The 24,878-nt window shown below is 41.2% G+C and overlaps 1 protein-coding gene across 1 annotated transcript in view; it reads right to left on the bottom strand.

Annotated features, from left to right (window-relative positions):
• The window catches only part of MCC (MCC regulator of WNT signaling pathway), a gene marked incomplete at its 5' end in the record, with an annotated part of 213,747 nt that extends 191,401 nt beyond the window's left edge, over positions 1-22,346 (bottom strand). The window contains one exon of the mRNA XM_080637635.1: positions 22,210-22,346. Coding sequence (XP_080493761.1) covers positions 22,210-22,346 — 137 coding nt within the window. The remainder of the gene's footprint in view (positions 1-22,209) is intronic.
• Positions 22,347-24,878: the final 2,532 nt, after the last annotated feature.

The following is a 24,878-nucleotide window of genomic DNA, read 5'->3' as shown; positions in this document are numbered from 1 at the left end:
GGTTAAAAAAAAAAAAAAAAAACACAACAAAAGTGCTGCAGAAGTTAACAAGATGGCCACGTTCACAGGCAGAAATTAGCCCATACGGAGAAGGAGAAAAAACAGAGGAGCATAACACCAACCACGTCATGGTGCCAGCATTTTTAGAGTACAGAAATTAACCTCTGCACTAGAAACACAATATTGCTTTGAACTGTTCTCCTACATTCTCAAACATCATCTATTTTCTCGGCGACATGGTCTAGTGTGAGGCATCTCTGCCCATAGCAGGGGGTCGGAACTAGACCATCTTAAGGTCCTTTCCAATCCAAACCATTCTATGATTCTACAATTCCCAACATGGCATCGTGAAAAAAAACAGGGTACACTGCTGCTGTTACAGGATCAAGGGAAAATAAAGAGTCAGACAAGCTTCAGGAGAAGAAAAAGGAGAAATAATAGCTCGAAGTAAAGGAAGCTGGAAGGAGTCTGTTCTGGAAAACTGAATGGAAAGGTGAAGGAAAGCAAGGAGTTTTAGTTGTGTCTGAAATGTAAAGAGGAGTAGTGCAGAACTCCATTCTCAGAATTCTATAGGTCAACTGAAAGAGCTTTATGCCATTAAAATGTCACCACACAGAAATACAGCACATAGTAAGATCATGCACATAATAAGCACATAATAAGACTGCAAAGGAAGATTATCCAACACTGTACTAAATGACAGGGAAAAACATACCCATGTCATCACTGATGGATGGGTGCCTAAACTCTTTTCAAGGCTGCCATGACCTCCATTGCTGATCTATCCTAGCGCTTCACTGTTCTCTCCTGCAAGTTTCCTAATTTAAAACGTCCCAGCTGTAATTCAGAACATTACATAAGAAAGAAGGTTAACAGTCTGTTTCTGCAATCACAGAGGATAAGAAAAAAAGTAATTACCTCTTTAAAACACAACATCAGATGTCCCACCTTCTTCTGAGAACTCAAATTTCTGCATCTCTGATTACCTTTAGTGAGCTGCGCTTGGCGGTTAAAACTGATTAACCATCCTGACGGGTAATGGCACGCAAAACTAAACACCACGTTAAAACATACATGGAAAAGAGTATCTTACAATAGCACGATACTGTTAATTCTAGTTTAACTTCAGACCTCAGAGGATGCTTCAATCACACATCCTGTATTTTTACCACCAAATACACTATCAAGTACTTATCCATACTTTATCTCAATTGATTTTTTTCAGTCCATATCTTCAATTCATCAACACCAATTCTTACTCCAATCTTATCCTCCAGCATGTCTCCAATCCTCCTCAGCTTGGTGTAATTTCAGATTTAAGAAAGCTTACTCATCAGGTCATCCAGATCATTAATCATTAAATGTACTGATCTGGCCCAGGCCATGCTTCCAATTTCGGTTTGATACAGTCTTTTACTTGTAAAACAAACTACTGATATCTAATGATAATAATAATGATAATAATAATGATATCTAAATTAAGCTTGAAAACAAACCCAAACCAAACTCCTTCCCTTACCCTGCTTCTCTGGCTCACTTATAAGTGTCATAAAACAACATCAAAAACCTTAACAAAGGCAAGCCAGAAGGCATCTATTGTTTCACTTCCACCACTAACTATTCTTACTAGAATTGAGAAAGATCAAATGAGTTTAAACACAACTTTTTCTTAATAAATCCATATTCAGCCAGTTATAGGCTGTCTGCAGACAGATCCCCGTGCCACAATTTTGAAGAAAAGAAGCATATTTTCTTTCCCCATTTTTTGTTACTCCTATCTTATGAGAAAAAACAAAACCAACCAACCAACAAACAACTGCAAAATAGTCCGGTGCTTATGAATCTTACATCAATATTTTCAAGTACAGCTAACTGAAACAACACCAACTACTCTGTAACTTTTCCTTCTTCTTCTATCCAAGGTATTTGTTACTGGTCCTATTTGCAGGAACCGTCTCACTGCATTTTATATTTTCAGTATTGCAAACTATAGAAAAGAGAACATTTTATACCTCTCAGCATCAGCCATCAACAGCTCCATCTGTTGGGTAATCTTTCCCTGGTTTTCCTGTTACTGTTACCATATTCTGAGATTTTTTTTTTTTATTACACTCTGAATTCTTTGCCAGTTTCATTTCTGCCTTGCATGTTCCAATGCCTGTTCTGTAGTTTCATTTCTGCCTTGCATGTTCCAATGCCTGTTCTGTCAGTTCACAATTAACTTGAACCTGACGCTGTTCTGCTACACTGAGCAAGAGCAGGAAAAAGAGTTAACAGTCAAGCAGCCCCCAAGCCCTGTACACTTATATTAATAATTCAACTAGATAAGCTTTTATTTCACTGCTCTGTCCCGGTAGGCTATCTCTCACAGTACTATTGCAGGCATGACACCTATACCACCACTCCTTCTTCTGGGAAAGCAGGAGGAAGGTTTCCTTTGATAGTCAACACCTTCCATCACAGTGTGTCTGGTTCCCCCTATTTCATACCAGAGATGGACAAGACTGCCAGCCTGTCACAGGAAATTCCAGAACAGAAATGTGTGTTTTATAGATGGCACAACAAATGCACATTCTATGCATTAGAAATAACCTAAATGGCATACTCCAAACATCGACGTCAAACTGTTAACACAGACTGTGTCTCGTGACCTGTGAGAACAGTGTGACCATTTTTGGCTAAGGCTGTCATCTCTGGAGACAAAGCTATTGCAAACAAAGATCCTTTTATCAACAGAGGAGAGTTTGTGAATAGGACCTCAGCCATTCTGTGCTTTCTTTTGTGCTGCTTACTAGTTTCAAATTTTGCTAAAACACAGTATCAATTCAACCTACAGACTCTACCACGTGGTAGGAACTATCAGGAGCATAGTTTACGTTCAGAGGCAGTCTGGTCTTTGTTACCTAACTTACCCTTAAAAATTATATAACAGATTATATAGAATACCTGCTAATACTACATAAATACTGGTTTGTTCTATTAAATATAAGAAAGTATGCTGCAGAAAAACTCTCAGAAGACATATTCAACATGCTGATTACAATTTTTCACAGCTCATTACAGCTATGTTAACTACCTACAACATCATGCATGCAAACAGTCACTATGTTAGGATGACTTCAACATTAGTATTATTTATTCTAAAAGATGCATATGAACATTTACAGTAAAAGGTGAATTTGGAAAGCCATGTATCTACAAGCATAGCTATTTTTAGTTAGAGGACATCTAAAGCCCATCCGTTGGACAACACATAATTAGACACAACACTAGCCTTGCTATTCTCTTTCATTTCCTAGCTGAGATAACAAAAGTCTAAATAAAACCTAGTTTTACATCTCTTAAAACAATGTCATTTTTATGGTAATGAATTAACTTCTAGAGCTTGGAGTACTTGGAGTGAATCATGTTTAAAAATCAAGCAGACACAACCAGAGGGATCACAATTAAACCCCAAGCTCAAGTTTCTCACCCCACCTTGGGCTAATATTAAACATCAGAAGCCAGAACCAAGAACTGACCATTCTGGAAATAAGTGTTTCTTACTGAGCTAGTTTTTGGCCAGGGGAGTTACGTGACTGAACAAATTGTCATGCAAACAGAGCAAAACTTCAGGACCACACACAGTGGAACAACCCATTAAGCAGCATAGGTCGACTTCAAAGAAAACCATGAAACCTCCAGTTTTCCTAGTTCATTTCGTAAGGCATACAGGCACCTAGTTTAGGGCTCCGCATTTGCAAGAAAAGGCCAGGTGTCCAAGCCTCTTGTGAGGCTCCTTTCTTCCCATCAAAACAGGCATGAGCTGTTGCTTGAACCAGTTTCAGACACTAACTACCCTACCCCACTCAATCTATGATGGAGGATTTTTTAAAAATTGCTTTAGAATTCATCCGCAATGGCATCCTCAAACGGGACAAACAATGGGAGACAAAGAAAATAAAGGAGTTAACCACCCACTGGTGGAATTCTTCTTTCATCCAAGTGCCTTCCAAAACAGCCAACCCATGCATTAATATCAAACTACAGGTTTTAGCAAATTAATTCTGAGCACATCTCGAAAGTCACTCCTTGGAAACATGAGCTAACCAACAGTGGTTATGTAGGATGCTAACTGCCTTGTCTGCCATAAGCAGAAGATGCAATCACACATGACTGAGACAAATTCAAATATGTATTATAGTCCCAGTCATACTGCTAGAACAGTCAGCAGCGGTTTCTGTGTTATAAACCTAGGGCTATGGATTTGCTAGAAAGGCCAGGTATCAAAGCATCTTGTGAGGTCCCCTGCTCCCCATCACCCTTGGGGGGAGAGTAATAGTGTGTATCAATGATATCAGTGTATATCAGTTATATCAGTGATTACAGTCTTTCAGAACTGCCACCAAGAAACCCAAGAAAACACAACAGGAGAACAACAAACCAAGAACAGAAAACAAAAAAAAAAGTTTGACACCTTTTTTTTTTTTTCTCCATCCAGCGCCACAAAAGGGCAATCACAGGCTTTAAAGAGAGGTTCAATTCTCTTACAGTCATAACTCAAATAACATGTATTAGCAATAACCTCCTTAAAAACTAATAAAATTCAATAAAAATTAATAAATATAAGAAACAACTTCAGCACTTACATGTTAACTGGATGGCAGTTTTCAAAGGGATCAAAAGTTTGACAACTGTATTCTCAAGTGACTCACTGTTTATTTTTTCTACACTACAATCTATCTGGACATCAAGCTCCGAAGAAAAAGAAAACAACAACATGTAATAACAAGACTGAGATAAAAGTATTTTTTTTCCAGATTATTAATACCAATAAGAAAAAAGCAATAACCTGCATAAAACACACCAACTAGCTTCACTAAATTTAAAATGATAGCTCCAGCTACTAATGCTGTACTATTCACCTGTCTGATATCTACCATAAGAACAGGATAGCTAACTAATTAAAAAATATGAGAGGTTCAGAAAATCCAAGTTTGAATATATTCCTGATTGTGTACTACTGGTAACAAATACAGACTTTGAAATACGTAAGCCTTTAATGAATGCTGATCCTTGGGCATGTATTTTCTAGACACAATGTTTAAAGACGGGTATCTTTTTCTGCATGCTAAACTAAGTATTGCAGGGTGTCTTCCTGGCTTTTCATCTAAATTCTTCCATTTGTCTTCCCCCATAACTTGCTCCTTTTTAGGTTATGGTGCTTATGATGGTTATGGTTATGATGAAAGGACCTGTGGAGGATAAAAGACTAAATTTCCACAAAACTCTGTGCAGGTGTGGAACCATTGATTAAGGCAAGTTCTAAGAGAAACAGAGAAAACAAAGTACAATCATGTACAAAACAGCACAGTACTTCAACTCACCACCTTATTTGGTGTACAGTTAAGTATACTTGTAAAAGCACTCCTTCAATTACATGGATCACAGACCCTGTGACACGTTCCTAATGGAGATGGATGAAAACAAAATTAAGTCTAGGCATAGAACCTGAGAGCTGACACTCAAAAACTAGTGCAAGGACAATGCCATTTACCAAGGTTCAGGTATTTTTCGTTGGAATTTGTAAAACTGAGTTCTGCCAAGCTTTTACATGGTTAAAGAAAGCACAGAGCAAATAATCAAGATCTTAAGTGAGAATAAAATCTTATACTGAGGTCTAATAACTTTTCCAACTCCATGGTAAAAACAGCACAGCAAAATGAAAAGCCAGACTGAACTCAAGGACTTAGCAAGGCCTTGATCCCATCTTGGTGACATTTTGCAGAATGCCTATAAATGATGTTCCTTTGTTAAACAGCTGGATTGAGGCCGGACTTAGGACTGTGCACTACTGGAACCAAACTGCATTTGAAATCTGAAATCTCTGTACCTGCAAAACTAGCAGAGTAATATTCTCTCACAAGTCTTCAAAGGCAGTTTTTTTATTTCCACTTGTTCAATGTTACAGAGTTGATCTTTTTTTAAACCTCTTTCTTGCAGAATATATGGTTTTATCACTCCCTAGTCTGCTGATACCTGATCACTCACAGCAGCTTCTACTTCACAGAATCATTAGAGTTGGAAGGGACCTCTGGAGATCACCTAGTAAAACCCCCCTGTTAAGGGAGGGCTACCTCGAGCAGCCTACACAGGAACACGTCCAGGGTTTTGAACGTCTCCAGAGGGGACACCACAACCCCCCCTAGACATCCTGTTCCAGTGCTCTGCCACCCTCAACATAAAAAAGTTCTTCCTCTTTATCCTGTGCAGTCTTCGGTACACTCTGTGTCCTGTGTGTAATTAATCATTTACACCTCTGTGGAATGTCACAATTCTTATTTGGTAACATTCTGCACTAGGGTAATACAGTAGCTGCAGGGGTTTGGTAAATAAATGGCTTTCCTTATTTACTTACTACCTTTTCCCTCACCTAGAATATGTTAAACATGTTTCAGACCTGACTTGGTTTCAAGTATGAATGGGTTTTCAATAGCAACATCATATATCTTACTTGAAGGTATGAAGAAAAGGACAAAACAAAAATGTTTTAACTCCAGTGTACTGTTTTCATGCTTCAGTCTCTGGTGAGCAGTTTCCCAGATGAAGTGGAAAAGCTGATTTTACTCCAACTCCAAGCACATCAACTACACCAACCCCAATGACAAGTACAGCAGCTACTCAAACCCTGACTACGACAGATAACACAGCTACTCCAACTCAAAGTACAGCAGCTACATCAACCCCAGCGACAAGTGTAGCAGCTACTCAAACCCCGACAGCAACAGACAAAGCAGCTGCTGGTGCTACCCAACCCCCAAGCACAGCGGCTGCACCAACCCCGACAACAGATACTGCAGCCACTGCAACCCTAGGGGCAGCCACTGCAGCCACTCCAACCACAGTGATAGTCACTGAAGCTAAACCAAAGGACCATCCGTGCTAATATCAGTTGCTCCTGTAAGCAAGAGGAAAAGCAAACAAGAAGCACAAAGAGCAACCTGTACAGTGAAGAAACATGAAGAACCAACGTGCTTACTACAGTGGACAGCATCTGAACAAGAGTTATTATTACATGGATCAGTTTCAGAGGTGAAACTTCACATGTTTTAGCTTATGGCCATTGCTCCTCATCCTGTTGCTGGGTACCACTGTAAAGAATCTGACACTATCCTCCTGGCACCCACCCTTGAGATATTTAAATGCAATAGTGAGATCCCCTCTCAGTCTTCTCTCCTCTAGACTAAACAGGCCCAACTCCCACAATCTCTTCTCGTAGGAGACATGCTCCAGATCCCTGATCATCCTTACGGCCCTTCACTGGACCCTCTCCAGTAGCTGCTTGTCTTTCTTGTACTGAGAAGCCCAGAACTGGACACAGTACTCCAGATGTGGCCTCACCAGGGTTGAGTAGAGGGGGAAGATCACCTCTTCCAACCTGCTCGCCAAAGGGGAGATTTAGATAAGGTATTAGGAATAAATTCTTTATTATGAGCATAGTAACACAGTGGAACAGGTTGCCCAGAAGAGTTGTGGATGCCCTATTCCTTGCAGTTTTCAAGACCAGGCCTGGATTTGACTTTGAACAACCTGGTCTAATGGAAGGTATCCCTGCCTATAGTAGCGAGGTTGGAACAAGATGATCTTTGAGGTCCCTTCTAACTCAAACCATTCTATGATTCTATGATGACCAGAATTTAAAGAAAGAAAATATAGCAACAAAAATATAGTGACAGGATGAACCTGCTCACGTTTTTCTTCCTATGCGTTTTCTTGTGGCCACTACTGTGAAAATTGCTTTGGTAAGTGCAGACTTTGAGAAAAAAGGCCTTTTCCTCTTGTCAACAGAGAGGTCTGCACTCTGCTTGACAACTCCCACCAACACCGGGAAATTATTGATTGCTAAACATGAAAATACACAGCACAAAGGAGGAATCCGAGAATCTCATAGCCATGAAGTAAGTATATTCTTTACACTGTTGAAGACCTTGACATATTGCAATTAGCTCCCTTTGCAACAATGCATGTCCCAACTCAACATTAACACAGCACCCTTTTGCACACCGAAAAGTGGCAGAAGAGATAGGCTAGCAACCACACAAGGCCAAACCTCTGTCTTTTTTAATCCTAGTAGAAGCATTAACAGTTGCCCTATTGATGAATTTGGAACTTGGTATCTATCCATTTAGTTCTCACTAAATATGTATGTTAAATGCTACACACTTATTTCATTTACCTATTTGATTTACAGGACCTTTCACAATTTCATCACAATTTATCCCACACCAGTAGCTTCTTCATGGTTTCCCCACACACACACCAATGTGCAGTGCAGTTCTGAGCTCCTGATTTACTTATTTTCTCTGACACTCAGATCAGTATTGCCAATTTATATACAAATCTTAGAACACACAAGCATAAAAAATGAATAGCACAAGATTATTTTAGGAAAAATGAATTTTTATACTATTTTTTAAATACAAAAAATATGGATGCTTTTGTTATTTCATAGTTCTCTTTCATATATGTTCTCTCCTGAAGACTCACAGAAGAAATCAAGAAGACAAATTCTGTATGACTCTTAATTAAAAGTCTGTCCCACATTCAGACAACAAAGAGTAAAATATCTCATATTTTAGGTAAAGACCATATGTTTTAAGTAACTAAAAGATTATTTTTATTCCAGAATGTTCCAGTTACAAGGCCACTTTCTACCCATTTATATAAGAAGATTCCAAGACAGTCAGTTTTGGCACTTAGATTTCTGAGCAGTTCTTACTTTACACACAGAAAACTGCAAGAAAAGAAAGAAAAAAAAATAAGTATGAAGAACACTGTAAATGGATCTAGTTAAACCAAGTTAATAAGTGAATTTACATGACCACTAGTTTGCAACTTGAATTATATTAATAAATACTTTCACAATTTCTTCCACTTGCTACAAAACCAAAAATTGTAACTGGATGTCAGCCTCAATCACTAACCTGCTATGACACATATACTATGCCAAAATATGCTCAGCAAGAATGCTGGGAACACCCTACTACTGCAGCCTAATAACAAGGGAAGTATCAGCTTATCCTTGCAAAGGTTTCAAGTTCCCAAAGCTATGTACCACTTAAAACCATACAGATAACAGATCAAATCCAACAAGTTCCTCTTAACAGCTTCTGAGAAAGGTTATTGAAGGAGATAGTCTTTCATGTCCTTTCAACAGGTTGTATAAGCTCAGTACAAAATCAGTAGGCTTATGGATTTTTAAATACTTTTACCAGAGATTTTCTGTAAGACGCTGACCACAGTGTAAAAAAATCCGTGTAAACAGAAGAAAGTATTTTCAAACAAACTCTACAAACAGAACATCATTCCATTATTATTACTATAACAATTCTCCCTCTGAATTAAACCTTTTTACTTCATGACTCCAGAAATTACTTACCCATGTTTTAAAGTTAAAATCATAAAACTAGCACATTTGTAACTTAATAACAAAATTAATGTTTTATTCACCATTACCTCCATAGCTTGTACTTTTTTTTTTTTTTTTTTTTTAAACCAAAGTTTCCTGTAAATTTATAGTTACCTTATTTGGACCTTCAAGTGTTAGAGTAATCTAGAAAGCTATTTAGTGACTTTTGCAGAAAAGATTAAATTCTTGATGTGTTAAATGAAACTTCAGCACAACCCACATATGACACAGCTACAAGGCAATTAAGTTCCCAAAGAAGACATTATCACCTATCAAAGAAGCCTATCACCTGTAAAAAAAAGAGCATGCTCTCACTTTCCTCACAGACATAACTAAGCCCACCTATTTTGACCTAAAAAAAAAAAAAAAAAAAAAAAAAAAAAAAATCACACAAAACACCACACAAACAGCGTGTGCCCTCCCAATTTACAAACCCTCTGAAACTTAATTGATTTTTAACTGGAAGATCAGATTCTGAAGCTTTTCAAAGCAAACAGAATGAAAAGCAAAACAAATGAAAGCAATGAGTGTTTTTTTTCGTTAACAGCTTTTTGTTAAAACAACACAATCCACCTTCAGCTGCAAAAGCAAAGTTCTGCTATAAGCAGTGTTTTGCTTCTAGCAAGGCTGATCCTGTTGATCCCAAGTATCCAGAATCCATCCTTAATAGTAGACTGCTTTGCATTTGTTTGGGGTTTTGTTTTGGTTTATGGTTGTAAAATTACCTCTCACTGTTGAAGTATAAAAAAAATGCCAATTGTAATGTGTAGAGTTTGTTCATCAAAAGGTTTAAAGGAAAATATTGTTTGCTACATTTTAAGAAACTCTCTGTAACTATCACTTTGTGTGGAATCATATATTTTTTTGTAACTACTGTACTTCTGCATTATGACTTCTGCATTAGGAAGGAGAAGTCAGTTGTGTTACTGCAGGGGATTGTGAGAGAGAAGAAAAAGGGGGGTTGGGTAGTTTGAGGTAGTGTCTTGTTACAGCATATGGGGGACCGAGGTTGCTATGACGACTGGACTGGGGGCGGGAGCTCCTCGAAACTTCTGGGAGACTTCTCGAAACTTCTGGGAGCTTCTTGAAGTTTCTCGATGATGAGACCCCCAGCGGCGGGGAGAACCAATGGAAAAGAGCCACGTCAAAACAGCCAAGCAAAGGAGACCACAGGATTGGCTGAAAGTCCCGAACCGAAAAGGTATAAGGGACAGCCTCCAAAAAGACCCGGTGTGCGTCTTGGGCGGGGCGGAGCAGAGCCTCCCAGCGCACCCAGCGCTGTTTTTTTTTATCTGCTATCACTTGCTCAATTTCATAAATTTGTATTTTAAAGCGAGATTGGCTCACTCGTCGATAACAAATTGGTGCCTTGACTCGGATGGAGAAATTCTGACAGGACTCACATCCCAGGAGGGGGTGCCCCACTCACAGGAGTGGCCTCCTGTTTGTGATTCAGTCCTTTCTCCACCGACGAACCTAAATTCGGTAGCAGATAAAAAGTAAAGCCGGCAAACCCCTTAATCTTTGTGCACGAAGCCCGAACGAAGAGGACAGACACGAGGACATGTGAGTATATTGCGAAACTGAGATCCGTTTGGTTGGGGTTGGGAATCCTGGTGTGTGCATGAGTGAGACGTCCAGGTACGGACGAAGCGAGTGCGGACCTCTTAGTAGTGCGGTTCCCATCTCCCGCGAGGGACTGGGCCACGAGGAGAGGGCATACGAAACACTGAGTGAAACAAGGCACACCGGAAGATGGGACAGAAAAAGAGCAAGGTTTCTGGTCCCATGGGAGGTTCTAAGGAGAGGTTAGAGTACCTTAGATACCTCCAGATAGTCCTTTAGGTTTAATGATTAAGCATTGGAATGATTATTCCTCCAGGAAAGGGAAGGATAGGGCAAAAATGATACATTATTGTATGGAAGTATGAGGAGGTAAACAGATTAGAGCCGATCACCTATATTGGCCAGTATATGGGTCTTTTGAAAATTGGATATGTCAGGCCCTGAATATATACATCAATTCGAAAGAGCTTTTTGATTTGGAAGAAAATGAATATGCCCAATTGTGGACAGGATCAGAGACTAGGGTCAATCTATATCCTTTAAAAGAAAAAGGGGGACGAAAAAAAGACTAGGGCAGAGGAAGAGGTTCCTATGTCGCCCCCACCGTATATACCTCCCCCTCCTCTACCTCAGCCTTTGCCTTCACCCGAGAATCCCTCTAACATGCCAAGTGCCCCGAGGCACCCGGACGCAACCCCTGATGCCCCTGAGATCAAGGGGCCGGTCACACGAAGTAAAAGTAAGAAACAGACCCATCTAAGAACTCTGTGGGGCTGTGAATATATATGCTCATTACAGCTTTCCATAGCAGACAAGCATCCTAACAGGGAATGCATGGGGTTTTTCGTTTTTGTTTTTTGGGGGTTTTTTTGTTTGTTTGTTTGTTTTTTGTTTTTGTTTTTTTTTTTTAAAAAACAGCCTGAACTGTAGTAGAAAGCATTTGCTAGCCCTGAAACATGCTGATTGCAACCTGCTGTGTTCATCTGCTTCTATTTAATAGCCTGTGACAAGCAAGTCTGGAGATACAGCCTGATTGTGGTGCTCTTTAAAATCTAAGCACTGCTTAAGCAGAGCAGACTTGCACCATCGTGTTTTTAGCCTATGTGGGCTTAAACGAAAACGTTGCATCTCAGCCTTTAATGTCAGGATGTGTCAGTTTTCTGCTTTTTGAGGCATAGTCACACTTTTTGCAGTTGAATTCATGCCTTTATATTCCAGCTTGGTTTTGCCGATGTCTTTTTTGGCTGTGCCTTCACACACAGTGCCTGCAAGAAGTACTTAGGAATATACAATGCATGCTAAGTGGTCTTCATGGGTTTTCCAGGCACCTGCTAGAATACTGCCTGCTGCTGACTGTCACAACTGTCATCAGCAACTTGTCTTCCTTTTCTTGCCTTCCATTGTCCAGGTACTGTACTCCTTTTATGGTACATTGCTGTTAACAGCTGCAAGCTCAAATATGGAGGCATGTGCTAGCATTTAATTTCTAGCACAGAGGAGGATGTTCTGCACAAGACATAAATATCTATAGATATATCCGCATCTATATCTCTAGATATAATTGTATGGCACTTGCAGTTTTATGCAGGCTGCATAAGCAAACCCATCTCTTATGCTTTAGGGTGAAGGTTCATCCAGCTTGTGTCATTTTAGTAATTGTGAATGTAGGAAGCGTATAGCTGATGAGAAAATGGGGAAGGAGAACTGAGGAGGTCGGGGCTCTATTTGCTGGGGACTCAAGAGACCAAAGAGCCCCTGATAAAACTTAAAGTGGGTCCCTGGCAACAAGAAATCAAGTTCCTTGTGGAATCAGGGGCGGAAAGATCAACTGTTCAAAGACTTCCTTGGGGCTGTAAAAAAAACTTCAGAAATTGTACAAGTTATAGGGCTGAAAGGGGAACCCTTTGGGGTACCTGTAATTAGAGACATAATATTTGAAACAGGTTCTAAAATTGGGGTAGGGTCGCTGCTGCTCGTACCTGAGGCAGACTATAATCTTTTGGGAAGAGATCTAATGATAGGATTAGGAATTAGTTTAGAAATTCAAGATGAGGAACTACAAGTAAAATTATGTCCCCTTCGATTAGTGGACCAAGAAAAGATAAATCCGGAAGTATGGTATAATCCTGACACAATAGGAAAATTGGACATCGAACCCTTTTCAATAACAATTAGAGACTCAGATAAACCTGTCAGGATCAAACAACATCCTCTCTTGAAAGAGGGCCGGTGGGGATTAAAACCTGAAATAGATCGTTTACTTAAAAAGGGACTGTTGGAACCCTGTATGTCCCCTTTTAACACTCCAATCTTACCTGTAAAAAAGGCAGATGGAAAATACAGGTTGGTCCATGACCTGAGAGAAATAAATAAAAGAGCTGTTTCTAGATTCCCTGTAGTAGCAAATCCATATACAATCCTGAGCAAAATAAATCCCAAAGATTGTTGGTATAGTGTAATAGATCTAAAAGATACATTTTGGGCTTGTCCCTTACAAAAGGATTGTAGAGACTTCTTTGCTTTTGAATGGGAAGACCCTGAGACACATCGAAAGCAGCAATTAAGGTGGACAGGTCTTCCTCAGGGCTTCACGGAATCCCCTAATCTATTTGGACAAGCTTTAGAGCAGATATTACAAAAATACGAAAAGGGGAGTAATGTGACATTAATACAATATGTTGATGGTTTGTTATTAGCAGGAGCACAAGAAGAGGATGTTCGGCGAGAAAGTATTAGATTATTAAATTTTTTACTTACAGGGATTAAAAGTATCTGAATCGAAGTTACAGTTTGTGGAGGAGGAAGTAAAATATCTGGGACACTGGCTCAGCAAGGGAACAAAAAAACTAGATCCAGAAAGAGTCACTGGTATATTATCTCTAAAAGCTCCAACTACTAAGAGACAGGTGCGGCAATTACTCGGCTTACTTGGCTATTGTAGACAATGGATAGAAGATTATACTAAAAAGGTTAGTTTTTTATATAAAAAATTAACCAAAGATGGCCTGTTAAAATGGACTGAATCAGATGAGACTCAGTTACAGGAGCTGAAAAAGGATTTAGTTAATGCACCTGTTCTAAGTTTACCTGATCTGAAAAGATCTTTTTATTTGTTTGTAAACATAGACGAGGGTACAGGATATGGGGTTTTAGCACAGGATTGGGCAGGACGGAAAAAACCTGTAGGATATCTATCAAAATTGTTAGATCCAATCAGTAGAGGGTGGCCAACCTGCTTACAAGCTGTGGTGGCTACTGCACTTCTGGTAGAAGAAGCAAGAAAAATTACATTTGGGGGGGAATTAAAGGTACTATCGCCCTACAACATCTGGGGAATATTACAGCAGAAAGCTGACAAATGGATTACCGATGCTAGGCTCCTCAAATATGAAGGAATTCTAATTTCTTCTCCTAAATTGGAATTAGAAAGTACGAGCCTTCAAAACCCTGCCCAATTTTTATATGGGGAACCGACTCAAGAATTAGCACATGATTGTATACATAATATAGAGGAACAAGTAAAAATACGCCCAGATTTGGGGGAAGAGGAATTAATAGGGGACAAAAAACTCTTTGTAGATGGTTCTTCAAGAGTGATAGAAGGGAGGAGGAAGTCAGGATATGCCATTACAGATGGGAAAAGCTTTAGCGTTGTGCAATCAGGACCCCTTAATCCCAGTTGGTCTGTGCAGGCATGTGAGCTATATGCAGTATTACAGGCCTTGAAACTATTAAAGAATAGACGGGGCACGACATATACAGACTCCAAATATGCATATGGTGTAGTACATACTTTTGGAAAAATCTGGAAGGAAAGAGGATTGATAAATTCTCAAGGAAAAGGCCTAATACATGAAGAGTTAATAATTCAAATCCTCCAGGCCCTGAGAGAGCCCGAAAGCATTGTGGTAGTCCATATAAAAGGACATCAAAAAGGAACAACATCCGAAATAAGAGGAAACAGTTTAGCAGACATAGAGGCAAAACGGGCAGCTCTAGGGGTCATAAAAATAATGCAAAACTCTTTTATGGAGTCTGAAAAAATAAATGATACACGTAAGTTTACTCAAGTAGAAAAACAAAAATTGGGTAAAATGGGTCTAAAAGAACAACAAGGAAAATGGAAATTAGAAGATAGGAGACAAGTCCCAAAAACCTTAGCCCGCCAAATTATGATGAGAATACATGAAAAAAAAACACATTGGGGAACCCAAGCCCTTGTCGACCAATTTACCCTACAATATATGTGTATAGGAATATATGATATAGCAAAGGAAATGATAAGATCTTGTTTAACTTGTCAAAAGGTGAACAAACAACATCAATGAAAAACAATCTCAGGAGGTCGCAAATTAGCTGTAAGACCCTTTTCGTGAATATAGATTGATTTTACTGAAATGCCTAAGATTGGTAGCTATAAATACCTCTTAATGATGGTAGATCATTTAACCCATTTTGTAGAGGCATTTCCCACCTCCCGAGCAACGACATGGACTGTGGTAAAAATTCTTTTAGAATTAATAATTCCAAGATATGGAATTGTTGAAGTCATAGACTCAGATAAAGGCCCACATTTTACTTCAAAAGTAATTAAGGAAACAATGAATCAGTTGGGCATAAAATGGGAGTACCACACCCCGTGGCATCCCCAAAGCTCGGGACGGGTAGAAAGAATGAATGGAGAAATTAAGAAACAGTTAACTAAAATCATGATAGAAACAAAACTCTCTTGGATTAAATGTCTACCATTAGCTTTGTTAAATATCAGGACACAACCCAGGTCCGACTTGGGAGTCTCTCCCTTTGAGATGTTATATGGTATGCCTTATAATATGGAAATGCCAGTTGAACATCCAATAATTGAAGATGTAATGTTAAAACCATATCTAATTCATCTAACCAAACGAAGAGAAGAGTTACATAAATGAGGTATGATATCTCAACGACCTCCTTTAAATATGCACATTCATTCGATAAAACCAGGGGATAGGGTATTAATTAAAACTTGGAAGGAATCCTCATTAACCCCTCATTGGGAGGGACCCTATCTTGTTTTACTCACTACAGAAACCGCCATCTGGACGGCAGAGAAGGGTTGGACTCACGCAAGCCGTGTAAAAGGACCTATAAGAGATTCGGACTAGTCTTGGGAAGTTGTGAGCCCACCTGGAGACCTGAAAGTCACTCTCAAGAAGGTTTAAATGGACATAGAGGGGACTAGGATATGTAATAATAACACTAACATTTTGATATTGGTGTAAAATCAGCTATCTACAGGAGTGCCGAGAACGGTGGTAATAGACTACATTGGATTATATATATAAATTAAATTGTTGCTCCAAAAAGGGAGCTGGGTAAGAGAGCTATATAATCAGAGGCAAACACCCGAAATAGCACTCCCTCTCCTGAAGACTACCCCTGCTACCGAGGAGATGTTATCCCTCGTGGCTCGAGGCAACCAAGTCGACGAGCGAGGTAGAGAGGTAAAATACTGTGGAGAACTGACTCCTGTCATTGGAGCTACACGGGAGTACTGGAAGAACCGCCTCAATGCTCAAAGGGACTTGAAAGCCCCTTATAGAAAATATACCAGAAGTTCTAATTGGATGGGTAATATTAGTACAATTAATCCAAAATTATTAACAACGGGGAAATGGAAAAGATTCCACCCTTTTCGGCACATCCTAGACACACTGCTTATTCTACTTATATCTACCTCAAATATGGGCTGAGGGAATAAATTACCAACCCCATCAACCCTTTAAGTGGACCCTACTCCGATTTGAAGATCGACAGGTTATCACAACCCAAATAACGCCGGGAGGACCAAGCTTTAATGCTACTCTACGTCAGCTTGTCCCGAGACCTCGATGTTGGGAGTATCTGGGATTCTGTATGTGCCCTAGTTCGAACCCTGGAAAGGGATATTGTAACTACCCTAATCAATATTACTGCAGCTATTGGAGTTGTGAGACCATAGCCCCTGGTTGGATACCAGGTAGTGGCATAGACAAATACCTAAAAGTTCAGTGGGGTCCATACGGGTGCAGACCACCACAAGGGTTGAAAGGACGTGGAAACTGTAAATACCTCTTCTTAAATGTCACCAACCCCGAAGATGTAGGATGGATAATTGGAAGAGTGTGGGGAGTGAGGTATATGGAACCAGGGACAGATAAGGACAGCTTAGCAGTAGACGAGGACCTGGTAAAAATTGAACAATCAATAACTGCTTTAGAAAAATCTATTAGATCACTGTAGGAAGTGGTATTACAAAACCGAAGAGGACTAGATTTAATGTATTTACAACAAGGAGGGGTATGTGCAGCACTTAAAGAAGAGTGTTGTATATATGCAGATCACACGGGGGTGGTACGGGATACTGTGACCAAATAACGAGAAGGCTTGAAAAAAAAAACTGAAAAGAACGAGAGACACAACGCAGTTGGTATGAATGTTGGTTTAGTCAATCTCCCTGGCTTACAACCTTGCTGTTAACAATAGCAGGTCCCCTGATATTGATCATATTGGGATTAACATTTGGACCATGTATTTTTAATAAAATATTAGAAATTGTATGAAATAGACTTGAAGCAGCGCACCTAATGCTGATAGGAACTAAATATGAACCTATAGAACAAGAAAGTTCATTGCTGTTAAGCCAAGATGTGTTGCGACAATTTGATGAACAAAAATGATGAAAAAGAAAAAGGGGAAATTGTAATGTGTAGAGTTTGTTCATCAAAAGGTTTAAAGGAAAATATTGTTTGCTACATTTTAAGAAACTCTCTGTAACTATCACTTTGTGTGGAATCATATTTTTTTTTGTAACTACTGTACTTCTGCATTACGACTTCTGCATTAGGAAGGAGAAGTCAGTTGTGTTACTGCAGGGGATTGTGAGAGAGAAGAAAAAGGGGGGTTGGGTAGTTTGAGGTAGTGTCTTGTTACAGCATATGGGGGACCGAGGTTGCTATGACGACTGGACTGGGGGCGGGAGCTCCTCGAAACTTCTGGGAGACTTCTCGAAACTTCTGGGAGCTTCTTGAAGTTTCTCGATGATGAGACCCCCAGCGGCGGGGAGAACCAATGGAAAAGAGCCACGTCAAAACAGCCAAGCAAAGGAGACCACAGGATTGGCTGAAAGTCCCGAACCGAAAAGGTATAAGGGACAGCCTCCAAAAAGACCCGGTGTGCGTCTTGGGCGGGGCGGAGCGGAGCCTCCCAGCGCACCCAGCGCTGTTTTTTTTTATCTGCTATCACTTGCTCAATTTCATAAATTTGTATTTTAAAGCGAGATTGGCTCACTCGTCAATAACGCCAAGCACCTCCAAGATGTTAAAATAAATAATAGGAATCCTCAAAGAAACAAAAGTCATTAAAGTACAAACTGGCAAGCTAAAACTTTAATGTTTTCTTAGTACTTTTGTCTAGCTAGAGGTTGTAAATGTCAATGTGCATATATCAAACATGATGCTGCCTGGGTTCAGCAGTAGCAGTCATTTTTCTCCTTCTTAGTAGCTGGTGCAGCACTGTGGTTTTGACTTTCAGCCAGGGAACAGCGCTGATAACACCAATGGTTTTAGTTGCTGCTCAGTAATGTTAACTGACCAAGGACTTTCTGAGTCTCATGCTCTGCCAGGGAGAAGGGGAAGCTGGGAGGAAGCAGAGACAGGACACCTGACCCAAACTAGCCAAAATGACTCCATACTACAGCACATCATGTGCAGTATATAAACTGGGGGCAGTTACCCAGAAGGGCTAGATCACTGCTTAGGTCAGGCTGGGTATCGGTCAGCGGGTGATGAGCGGTTGTATTCTCCTCCCTTGTTATTTCCCTTATCATTATTATTATTGGTGGCAGCAGTAGTGGTTTTGTGTTATACCTTAGTTACTGGTCTGTTCTTATCTCAACCCATGGGAGTTACATTCTTTCGATTCTCCTCCCCATCCCTCTGGGAGCGGAGGGAGGAAGGGCGGGGGGAGGAGTGAGTGAACGGCTGTGTGGTTTCTGGGTTTAAATCATGACAGTTCCTCAGAGACACAAGCTTAATACTTCATACCCCATCATTCAGCTGCTTCTGGGTTATAACCACCAATGGTACTCACTTAATGGCACTTCATCATTTTCATAGAATCATAGAATAGTTAGGGTTGGAAAGGACCTTAAGATCATCTAGTTCCAATCTGCCTGCAATGGGCAGGGACACCCCACACTAAACCATGTCACCCAAGGCTTTGTCCAACCTTGCCTTGAACACCACCAGGGATGGAGCATTCACAACTTCCTTGGGCAACCCATTCCAGTGCCTCACAACCCTCACAGTAAAGAACTTCATCCTTATATCCAATCTAAACTTCCCCTGTTTAAGTTTGAACCTGTTACCCCTTGTCCTATCACTACAGTCCCTAATGAAGAGTCCCTCCCCAGCATCCTTACAGGCCCTCTTAATATCATCCTAGCTATTTAGAGCCTGAAAATGAATCAGTATCTCAGGACTTGCTCCTCCTCTCCATCTGTGCCTTTACTTCCATACTATTATTTGAAGAGTTTTACAGTTTGATGCACAACAAAGCATTCCCACAGCTGAGACACCATGTTACCTCCTTAGGAATGCAAACAGCTCTTCTGTCCATGCAATATGAACTAAATAAACATGCTTACAAAATGCCTGTCTTTGCTGCAAGAATAAAGATTTTCTCTTCATACCATCTCTGGAATTGGAAAGACAGAAATCTCATGAGCAAACTGCTACATGTGTTAGGCAAATAAGTGACTAACCAAGCTTCAGCCCTGCAAGCAGAAGAGAAAGAATACTCATTTGTAAAGATACGAAAACTTATGCTGAGTAACAGCTGCAAAACTGCAAATTTCAGCCCCATTATATTGAAAATAAATAAGTTCTGAAAAAGAGGCTCAACCTAACAAAAGGCTCTAGTTCACAAGGAAGCAGAGGATTTTACAGTGTTGGCTTCCCTGCTTTCAGCTATTTATACAGCTCTTTATAGCTCCTCAAGCATTTATTGCAATGATTAACCTGCTGTAAAAGGTGCACTAATGTGCAGAAGTCAGCCTGTCATCTCCACTGCAGCTACAAGGAACACAACAAAAAAATTGCTGCTGTCTGTCAAAGATGAGCAAAGGAAAGTTCAAGGAAGCAGGGCATGAGGGAACAACAAAACCAGTAACTGGCCTGTACGAAGAAATAAAAAGCAGAAGGAAGACAAACAGTATGCACAGAATGCCATGATCCAGTTCAGTGTGAAAGCAAATATAACTTTTTTGCCATTATTAACAAAATGCAATTACCTAAACACTAGGACTGTAAGCAACAAAATTCCAGTTGCTATACTTTTAATAGGGATGCCATGTTTTCATGAATCAGAAAGAGCTATCTGTAAGAAAACAGTGCTACATACTGCAAATATACCCAAAAAACCACTGGCCAAGCCTGCTCCTGCACAAGCCATTGCCATAAAATAGATCACGAGGTAAGCTGAGACGCTACACAACACAAGGCATGCATTCCATTTGCAAGACCGATTACCTAAGACAACTAATGAAGTCAAAAAAAAGTAAATGACTCCCTGTCATGTCAAAGATCATTTGTTAAATATTCACTCACTACTTTCCTACAACTATAGAAATCTAAGAGAAGGCAGTAACACTACCTTCTCTGATCAAGCCCATGCCAGCTTGATCATGCTGTGCCATGCAATGCCATGCCTTGAAGGCACATGTCCCTTCTGAAGTAAATTATTAGAACCTTCAACAATGGACCACCTCTTGAAGGACTTTCAAGCTGTTGAATCCAATGTCCCTCTTCAGGTATGTCCTGGAGCTTTCAAAACTTTCAGCAGTGTTGTTCAACCAACATTCAGAAACACACATTTTGAAATACACAGAATACAAATTGGGAACAAAATGTAGTCAAAAAAAGAAAAGTCAATCAGAAGGGAGTGGCATGTGTCATGGCAGCATCTCTCAAGCACTAAAACATTAGCATTCCCTCAGCAAGATCTTTAAATTATAAATATACAGAAGTCTATTGAGTTTACACTGCAGAAAAGCATCACAATACAAACAAGCAAGTGTGCCTGAGGAGGGACTGTACACTTTCAGTGAACATTCTGTTTTCATGTATCAGAGTAATTCCCACGAAGACAGTAAACAAATAGAAAGCATGCATTTACAAAGCTTATATTTCTGAAATACACTGCCAAAATAGTCACTAGACTAGGGGAAAAGTTTGGGGAGCTGTTTAGATAAGAAACATCATGAGCCTTAATTTTTAAAGTGACTGTCAGCTGACACAGATTTTCAACAACTTTCTGGCTCTAAAGAGATGACAGTTGGGACTGAAGTTTACTCAGCCTTTTAGCAGGGTCATATTCTTAGGTTTCAGGTTAGATGACAGACTTATAAATTCCCTATCTCACTCGGCTCTCTAGAGGTACTTACCAATGCAACTAGGATACATTTCATTTTGAAAATGCAAGTTCCCACCACCTGTGACAAATCTTGCCTTTAGTTCAGTAGTTTCAAGATGTGCTGTGAGAGCAACGGACTAGCTCCAGAAATACCCTTCAAACAAAACCTAGTCCTGACAAAAACACACTGCCAGTACTTCCAGACACATGAACACTTCATTACATCTTATTTCCAACTACCTACTGCAAGTTATACGCTCACCACTTCCCCCTTCAAAACCTATCAGCCCGGGTCACAACACCAAAACTAAACGGGGACCAGAAGAGGAATTTAAAATGGATCGTGTAACAAGGATATTGATGAAAACATATTAAAGAAACAGACGATTTGGTAGATCAGTACGAGGTTTCTCCTAGATTACCTCTGACCAGTTTTGTTTGTTTTCTTGCAAAAGCCACCTGCCAAATGCATGAAGTCAGGCACATCGCCAAGGTTAAGAAGGCGTGACTCTCTAGGACCTGTCTGTCCTCTCTCCCCTCCGCGCCTCCAGAGCTCTCGGTGCGGAAGCACCATCGGAGCCGTGCTCTCAGCCCCTCGCTCCGGGAGCCACCTGTCGGCGGAATCTGTGCTCCGCGAACTGCTCAAACTCGCCGACAAGTCGAGAAGCGGCTTCACGGGCGGTCAGGGAGGGAGGCGCAGGGAGGGGGAAGGACGGGACGGCTCCGTACCACTGCCGCAAAGAACCTCCTGCCGCTGTCGCTACCTGCTGATGAAGCCATCCCCATCGCCGTCGCAGGTCTGGAAGAGGCGCCTCATCCTCTCCTCCTCGCCTGTACTAGAGGTATCGCTGCTGCTACTGCTGGCGCTGCTCACCTCCGCGACAGCGGCCGCCGCCATCATGCGCCCCAGCAGCTCCGGAGGGTACGGCGTGAGAGGCGAGACTGCTCTAGGTGCCCGAGATTCTCGGTCCCAGTGCGCCCGCAGAACACGGCCGGCAGCACAAAGCCGGGCGGAGAGCCCAACCGCGCGAACCCGGCCCGCAAACACGGGGTGGAGGGGGAACCAGAGAGGCTGGGCCGGGCGCGATGGAGCCCCGCCTCCCGCCGCGGCCGGACCCCCGAGGGCTACGCGGCTCCCACTGAGCGCCTCGGCACGACGGATACGCTCAGTGATCGCTGCGCGCTCCCCTCCGTCGGCCGCCGCCATCCTGGCGGCCTCCTTGGCCCCCCTTCTCGCCGTCCTCCCTGCTGGTGCCAGAAGCCACGGCGGCACCGTGTGAGAGTGGCTTGGCCACGTCAGGGACAGCTGCCCTCATTATTAGGGTATTGGAGTCCAGACACCCAAGTGCTGGACAAACCTCAAGCCAGTCCGGTGGTCCAGGAATCTCTCTTTCTGTAGTAGGACAGGTCCTGCTGTCTGTCTCAGGATGCCTGTTCGACTTGCGCTGGCCTGTGGAAGCCAATTCTAGGCAAATCACAGCAACCCCCAGCATCATCAGTAGGCCCATGATTGCAATCATGGTAGGAGCATTCTGGGGCACCAGCCCCTCCTGACATCCAGCTCCTTTCCACTGATCAAATTTCACCTCAAAAGTACATAATTTGGCTTTCTGCTCCAGCAGTTGATCATCAGATAGTACTCTAAACTTTCTCATGAGTCACACCTATCCCCGTCTGTCTCCTTTGCATTTAGAGAAAAGTAATTTGCTTTGCAGTCTTAACGTTGCCCGATGAAAAAACTTTATTTCCTTTCATATCCTTGGCACCCTTTTCAACACCTAACTACGATTTAATGTCTCTTATTCATGTGAAAAGAACTGATAACACCAACAGCACCACTGGCAACATCTTTTCTCTCTAGTGGAAATACCTATTTTGAGGAGGCCTAGAACAGCATTTGCCTGTTTGATAGTAGCATTTCAGTTCTTACTCCATCACCCCGTGATTAATAAGGTCAGCCAAGTTTTTCCTAGCCTGTTTATGTACATGGGAAAAAACCCCTTCTTATTATGGGCATGCATTTCTCTCATAGTATGAGATATTATTCTTCCCCTACTATTTCAGTCTTTGAAGACAGCTTCTTCCCACATAACAACTTGATCTCCCTTGTTACTGGCAATGGCTCATGAATATGTAAAGTAAGCAGAATTATCACACTTATATTGTTGCACAGTCCCTTTCAAGTATAATCACAGATGCCAGTAATTCTAACTTAATATTTATCATATCTTAATTAAGTCATTACAAGACAGAGATTCTATGGTGTTTTATTAACTACAATTACTTGCAAGTGGAAGCATGTGCACACTCACGCTCATGCTCTCAGTCTCTGCAGTTTTCCAAATCGGGTTGCTCATGCTGGTTCTTTCTGGATGACCAGAGCACTGCAATATGAAGGAAACATACTTCCATACTCTTTCAAAACAGTGAAAGGTGAGAATATTACGAGTGTCCTTCTTTCAGACTACATTGTGTAATCCTTGAAGGTTTACACCATGTTCCATCTTTTGACCTACAATAGTCTCACGCTTAGTCTTAGCGAGTGCCTTTTCTCAGTCTTGTATAGGAGGTTGCTCATGTGTGAGAGGGGTGTTTACTGCAGTCGTTTGTTTACATAAAGGTTGGATGAGCTGGGCAGTCACAAGACCATTTTCTTCAGCCAGATCCCATAGACTAACTGTTCAACACCACACACAGAAATTCTTGCACACACTCTGCAAATGCAGCACACACTTCTTATTAAGAATTAAAATTTTTACCATACAGAGTCCTAAAACAGCATTTCCTGGCAAAGCCACCAATACCAATGTAACAAGATTGGATTCAAACCACAGTGTCGTGGTTTAAGCCCAGGCCGTAAATCAGAACCACGAAGTCCACTTCCCCCCCCCACCTTTCTTCCCTCTGCTTCTGGAGGGACGGGGAGGAGAATCAAAAGAATGCAGCTCCCACGGGTTGAGATAAGAACAGTTGAATAACTAAGGTATAACACAAATCACTACTGCTACCACTAGTAGTAATAATAATAAAGGAAATAACAAGGAAGAGAATACAACCGCTCACCAACCGGTACCTCACCCCCACCCCGCAGCATTCTAGCCCTTCCGGGAACTCTCAGTTCTACATCCCTGGGCATGACGTGCTGTGGTATGGAATACCTCTTTGGCTAGTTTGGGTCAGGTGTCCTGTCCCTGCTTCCTCCCGGCTTCTCCTCCTCCCTGGCAGAGCATGAGACTCACAAAGCCCTTGGTCAGGATAAACATTCTGACCAGTAACTGAAAACATCGGCTTTATCAATATTTTTCCCAGGCCGAAAGTCAAAACCACAGTGCTGCACCAGCTACTAAGAAGAAGAAAAACTGACTGCTGCTGCTGAACCCAGGACACACAGGAATGAGAATTTCCAAGAATAACCTCCCTCCATCCTAATGCA

Source organism: Psittacula echo (genome assembly GCF_963264785.1).
Source record: "Psittacula echo genome assembly, chromosome: Z".
NCBI classification, from domain to species: domain Eukaryota; kingdom Metazoa; phylum Chordata; class Aves; order Psittaciformes; family Psittacidae; genus Psittacula; species Psittacula echo.
Note: the sequence above shows the minus strand (reverse complement) of the source record. Positions and strands in the feature narration are given on the sequence as shown.